Source organism: Symphalangus syndactylus, chromosome 12 (assembly GCF_028878055.3).
Source record: "Symphalangus syndactylus isolate Jambi chromosome 12, NHGRI_mSymSyn1-v2.1_pri, whole genome shotgun sequence".
NCBI lineage: Eukaryota > Metazoa > Chordata > Mammalia > Primates > Hylobatidae > Symphalangus > Symphalangus syndactylus.
This window is the reverse complement of record NC_072441.2, coordinates 78477559-78483735: the sequence shown is the minus strand read 5'-3', so window position 1 is coordinate 78483735 and position 6177 is coordinate 78477559. Positions and strand designations below refer to the sequence as shown.

The window sequence follows — 6177 nt, the reverse complement described above, 5'->3', positions numbered from 1 at the left end:
CCACCCAAAGTGCTGGGATTACAGGCATGAGCCACTGCGCCTGGCCTAGCTGCAGCTTTTCGAGTAAGTATGAAGCCTAGTGTCTTGAGGTGTTCCCAAGTCTGACAATTCTAAGGATCCCTTTCCTCTTTAAAACTGGCAACCACAGTGGCTGTTTTGGCTCTTGTGTTCTTCCTCTGGCAGCGGAAACCTACATATGCATTTACCACGGGCATCAACAGCTTCCATCAAAGCAAAGAGCTAGCCCGGAGCAGAAGAACCTGCAAGACTGGGCCAGCTGGAAGATTACAAAGGTGTCAAAACAAGGGGAAAGGTAGAGTCTGTGAACCTGAATGAAAACATAAACCCGGCCGGGTGTGGTGGCTCACGCTTGTAATCCCAGCACTTTGGGAGGCTGAGGTAGGTGAATCACTTGAGGTCAGGAGTTTTGAGACCAGCCTGGCCAACGTGTAGTGAAACCTCATATCTACAAAAATACAAAAATTAGCTCGGCATGGTAGCATGTGCTATAACCTCAGCTACTCAGGAGGCTGAGGCCTGAGAATCGCTTGAACCCAGGAGGTGGAGGTTGCAGTGAGCTGAGATCGTGTCATTGCACTCTAGCCTGGGAAACAGAGCGAGACTGCATCTCAAAACACAACAACAAAAAAACCCTATAAACCCAAATCTGAACTCTGTAACTGTTTCAAGGATGTTCCCTAGGAAAACAGCAGCAGAGTCCCCTTCTCGCACAAGTCTTATATTGTCATCCAGACTCTAACTTGGTAGCGCTCATGTTCACAAACATCCCCATCCCTTTTCTACTTTTCTGCAGCTCAGAGGATAAGAATTGGTTTTGGAAGCAGAAAGTTTTCAATTTCCCCCAATCAGCAAACTGTTTAGGTATAAAAAAATTTCTTTAATCAGAAAAGATTTATCTTCCCTCAACACAAATGCACAGATTAAAAGTAAAAATACATATATACATAAATATTTACACAAATTAGAAATCACAGTGGACAGCTGTATGCCCTGGGCTAGAGGTTGAGAAGATGAGCATCAGGAGCAACTGGAGGATGGCTTCTCTGCTGCTCCCGGTGTCCTATGGTCATCTTTCTGGCCAAGGTGGGTAGACTGGGAGGGGATAGGGTATAGCTCCAGTCTGATGGCAGAGTTACTGGCAAACTGTAGCAACGAGGACCCTCGACAGATAGTTTCTTAGGCTCACCAGGGATGACAGGAGATGCTGTAGTAGGTGGGACTGGGGTGGTTGGGGCAGAGTGGGTGAAGGGTTGCACTCCATGCTGGAGGAAAAGAATGACGCCAATGCCGGTTCCAGTGCCTAAAGGACCATGGCTAAAGGAGATAGTACCTGGGGAGCTGAGAGGGGGGTTGCAAATTGGAGTGGTGTGGATCCAGGTGAGGTTCACAGCTGGCCATTCTGTGAGGTGCCAAGGCTGCTTTGGTTTTAAAGCTAGATGTCCTAGCTGTGTCTGGTCCATCTTTTCCATAGGAGATGCAGGAGAGGAAGCAGCTGAATCACTGTGGTGGCTTGGAAAATGCTACGGAGGGGAGAAATGAGAAAAAAAGAAATGTGGAGAAAGCTTTCAGATGAGCTCCACCTGGTTACTTAAACCTTTGCATTCCTTGGGAACTCAGTTTGCAATGCAAACATACCTTGTTTTATGCAACAGATATGATCTTGCCAGGCCATGATTAAGTAAAAGTTTTAGTGGCCGGGTGTGGTGGCTCACGCCTGTAATCTCAGCACTTTGGGAGGACGAGGCGGGTGGATCACAAGGTCAGGAGTTTGAGACCAGCCTGGCCAAGATGGTGAAACCCCGTCTCTATTAAAAATAAAAAATTAGCCGGGCGTGGTGGCACACGCCTGTAGTCCCAGCTACTCAGGAGGCTGAGACAGGAGAATTCCTTGAACCTGGGAGGCGGAGGTTGCAGTGAGCCGAGATCGTGCCACTGCACTCTAGCCTGGGCGACACAGCAAGACTCCATCTCAAAAAAAAAAAAAAAAAAAAAAAGTTTTGGTAACTAAATTATACTTTCATTTATTAAAAAAAAAATAGCCTACTATGGACCACATACTATATTAGACACTGGATATCCAGAGACGAACAAAAAACAAACAGTTCCATAGGTTCTATTTATAAAATAATCCCTTGTAGAATTTATTTGAAAAGAAGTCTATTTTTAATTGGAATCATCATTTCCCAAATTCTGTATTTAAATTCGAACATTCTATCTTGAGTTCTTTAAAAAGTGTAAATTAATATTCAGGCAAGATCCTCCCACTGTTTTTTTAAAATTTTATATTTGAGACAGGGTCTCACTCTGTCAACCAGGCTGGCACAATCATGGCTTACTGCAGCCTCGACTTCCCAAGCTCAAGAGATCCTCCCACCTCAGCCTCCTGAGTAGCTGGGACTACAGGGGCACGCCACCATGCCCGGCTACTTTTTGTATTTTTTGTAGATACCGGGCTTCACCATGTTGCCCAGACTGGTCTCAAACTCCTGGGCTCAAGCAATCCTCCTGCTTTGGCCTCCCAAAGTGCTAAGATTACAGTGAGCCACTGTGCCTGGCCTACTTATTTTTTAATAGATTAGTCACAGCAATAATAACCATGGCTGATTGAAAATTAGGACTGGTGATTATCTACAGAAGACTCTCCTTCTCCATCATTTGAATGCCCTCTACACACCCTGTTATTTGAGGACAGAAAATAGGTCGTTTCCTTTTTTTTTTTTTTAGATGGAGTTTTGCTCTTGTCGCCCAGGCTGGAGTGCAATGGCATGATCTCAGCTCACTGCAACCTCTGCCTCCAGGGTTCAAGCAACTCTCCTGCTTCAACCTCCCGAGTAGCTGAGACTACAGGCATGTGCCACCACGCCTGGCTAATTTTTGTATTTTTAGTAAAGACAGGGTTTCACCATCTTGGCCAGGCTGGTCTCGAACTCCTGACCTCATGATCCACCCACCTCGGCCTCCCAAAGTGCTGAGATTACAGGCATGAGCCACTGCTCCTGGCTGAAAATAGGTCACTTCTATACCAGGTCTAAGAATCTATCAACACTGCTGCTATTGGTGCCCTCCCTCCCCCACTTCCAGTGAGGTACCTCTTATGACCAGTCCTTGAAACCCAGTGTAGACTCAAAAACTGACAAAGCGTTTGGCACAAGGATACTTGGGCAGAAATGAAAAGAAGGAGAGGGGAACGGTTTGGGGGCAGTAGGGAAAAAAGAGTTTGCAGAGAGAAACTGAGGTGTCTTCCCGCATGAATCATTTGGCCAGGTAAAAAGCCTTTTGTATCTATGCAGAAAGCAGATAAGCTGTGGCATGAGGGATAGGATTAAACTTCATGGAATTCTTCCCAGTGATTCAAACAAAACAACAACAAAAAACATGTAGGAATCAAGACAATTAAGAAAGTTTAGGAATTTTCCGGCCGGGCGCGGTGGCTCACGCTTGTAATCCCAGCACTTTGGGAGGCCGAGGCGGGCGGATCACGAGGTCAGGAGATCGAGACCATGGTGAAACCCCGTCTCTACTAAAAATACAAAAAATTAGCCGGGCGTGGTGGCGGGCGCCTGTAGTCCCAGCTACTCGGAGAGGCTGAGGCAGGAGAATGGCGTGAACCCGGGAGGCGGAGCTTGCAGTGAGCCGAGATCGCGCCACTGCACTCCAGCCTGGGCGACAGAGCGAGACTCTGTCTCAAGAAAAAAAAAAAAAAAAAAAAAAAAAAAAAAAAAAAAAAAAAAAAAAAAAAAAGAAAGTTTAGGAATTTTCTTCCCTGAAAAGAAACTTGAAGAAAAGATTCAAAAGAAAATGGCAAAAGGGGCCATTTCTGCATGCACATTTCATTTTCTTGGCTATTTTCCCACCTCTTCCTCATGTTCTTAGGTTCTTACCTTGGTCAGCTGATGCTTGCCACCACCCAATGATGACTTCTGGGCAGCTATATGTGGAAACCAAGTCTTTAACATCCCTTCTACCTGTAGCAAGGTTCCTAGGTAACGTTCTCTGTGAAAATGACATTGCTTTAAAAAACCAGCAACAGGATTGGAGAAATCTCCTTTTTATGAAGACCCAAGCAAAGAACCAGGGGGACTTACCCCATCTGTGGCTTCTGCAAAACACCTACGATACGCTGGATCCTGTCCATTGCCACACTCTGCTGAAAACTGCTTAATCCTGGGGACAGGGACAGAGAGAGATTAAGGATTGAGATTCAAGCATGTAGTCAGGTAAAGGAAGAACAGAAGGGGGTTAAAACTGATTGATCTAAAAAAATTAAGTCGGGCCAGGCAAGGTGGCTTATGCCTGTAATCCCAGCACTTTGGGAGGCTGAGGTGGGCGGATCACCTGAGGTCAGGAGTTTGAGACCAGCCTGGCCAACATGGTGAAACCCCATCTCTACTAAAAATAACAAAAATTAGCTGGGCGTGGTGGTGGGCGCCTGTAATCCCAGCGACTGGGGAGGCTGAGGCAGAATTGCTTGAACCCAGGAGGCGGAAGTTGCAGTGAGCTGAAATGGCGCCATTGCACTCCAGCCTGGGCAACAAGAGCAAAACTCCGTCTTAAAATAATAATAATAATAATAATTAAGTCATAGTAGCAAAAAAGGAGTAATATAGGCCCCAAACAAGAACTTAAGAGAAATACACGTCAAAAGAGGGAAAGAGAAAGAGAAATGAACCTAGCCCAAATGAATGCAACAATGAGATTACCTCTCTCAAAACGACCCATCTTCAGCCCATTGAGTAGGTCTGTGAGAGGAGGTATAAATCCTTGGAGTTCTTTACACTGTAGGAAAACAGGACAAAGGCTGTGAGAAGACCAAGAACTGCCCACACCAGCAGTGGCTCTTTCTTCACCTCCAAATCTGGGAGTCAATACTGTCCTCATAGGGTCCTTATCAACCCAGCTGGGTGCTAAGCCACTCCAGGAGAGTCTCCTTTCACCTGCTTTCTCTTACCTTCTGGGCAAACAGCAGGTCTCCCTCTGTGGTACAACCTTGGATGTTTAGACTGGTCTCCAGTTCACCATCTCTTGATCTTTTCGCCCCAGATCCTGCCATAGGAGAAGCTGAACCCCGCTGTTCCGGATGAGATGGCGTATGCTGGTTACCGGAAACCTTCGATCGATGCCTGCAGCGGATAGGACCCGGGCTGGGCCGTGAACCTCCCCTCTGCCCAACAGTGTCTGGCCTGGGCCCATGGGCCCCCTTGTCCTCCCTCTCACTATCAGAGGGGAAGCCAAAGTCACTGTTCACTGGGGAAGTGGAAAAAGACAAAGAGAGAGAGTAGGAGGAATAGGAAGAAACGCTAGATGGAGAATCCATAGGTCCAGAAGCAGGGGCTGTAGAGCAGCTCCTGGAGTACCCAAAGATCGGAACCTGCAACTGAAGAGCAAAGCGAGGGAGTTTGAAACCGGAGCTTAAGGATTAGGAAATGGACTGGGAGATTGGGGTGTAGTGCGTGGGATAATACTTGTTCTCCCCCTCCCCAATATTACCAGTCTCAGACACAACAGAAAAAGAGATTTCTACCCCCACCCCCGCCCATTAAGAACCTGGGATCCCCTCTCTGGCCGCCGCAGAGCAGCTCTCGGCCTGACGCGGCCTCGGTTCTTTTCTTGCCTCAGTTCAGAGTACATACCGACTTGAAAGACACCTTCCCCTCCGCCCGTTGTTCGCCAGGGCTGTTCGCCAGCCTGAGTCCGCAGCAAGCCTCTCCACCTGAGGCCATGCCACCCACAAGCGGTAAATCTGGGCACGCGAACCCACCTGGTGATCCTACAGGAACCGCCCCCATAGAGACTGGCCTCCTGCCCTCTCCCAATCTTTCAAGATCAGGATCCCTACGCCAGTCTCTCTGAGCTCGCCCCTGCCACGTGATGCAAACCCTCCCAATACCAAGATCTGCATTCAGCCCCCAAATCCACTCCCAAATACTCTCTAACAGCTCGCTTTGTCCTCCGAATCTCCTTACCTGTTGTCAGCCGGCTCAGCCCTGGCTCGGTTTCCAGCTCCTTCTCTGTCTGTCCGGGTCTGTCTACCCACCTCCGCCTCTCTCAGTGGGCCCCGCCCCTTCCCCCTCCCAGACACGTGCGGCCCGGCACGTGCCTCCCCCTGCTTACACAGATCTCGCGCTCTCATTGGTTGTGCCGCCGGTAACACGTGAC

General features: G+C 48.1%; 1 protein-coding gene across 7 annotated transcripts; it reads right to left on the bottom strand.

Moving 5' to 3' along the window:
- Window positions 1-877: 877 nt before the first annotated feature.
- CIART (circadian associated repressor of transcription) lies at window positions 878-6087 on the bottom strand. 7 transcript variants are annotated; one of them, XM_063626133.1, is made up of 7 exons: window positions 5985-6065; window positions 5652-5731; window positions 4970-5265; window positions 4722-4797; window positions 4107-4185; window positions 3903-4014; window positions 878-1541 (listed from the first exon to the last, which is right to left on the bottom strand). In XM_063626133.1, exons 3-7 carry the CDS (start codon window positions 5069-5071, stop codon window positions 1017-1019), a joined length of 894 nt encoding a protein of 297 aa, XP_063482203.1. In that variant the 5' UTR covers window positions 5072-5265; window positions 5652-5731; window positions 5985-6065; the 3' UTR covers window positions 878-1016. The 7 variants fall into 7 exon arrangements, with proteins under 7 accessions (XP_063482203.1, XP_063482202.1, XP_063482201.1 ...); XM_063626132.1 differs by having other exon boundaries at window positions 4970-5141; window positions 5985-6061; XM_063626131.1 differs by lacking the exon at window positions 5652-5731 and having other exon boundaries at window positions 4970-5141; window positions 5985-6087.
- Window positions 6088-6177: the final 90 nt, after the last annotated feature.

Excerpts from the sequence above, each read along its gene's own strand:
- CIART (XM_063626128.1), bottom strand. The coding sequence starts at position 5,335 with ATGGATTCTCCATCTAGCGTTTCTTCCTATTCCTCCTACTCTCTCTCT. Across the intron at positions 4,186-4,721 it reads GATGGGTCGTTTTGAGAGAG|GATTAAGCAGTTTTCAGCAG; the intron begins GTAATCTCATTG and ends CCCTGTCCCCAG. Across the intron at positions 1,542-3,902 it reads GCAAGCATCAGCTGACCAAG|CATTTTCCAAGCCACCACAG; the intron begins GTAAGAACCTAA and ends TCCCCTCCGTAG.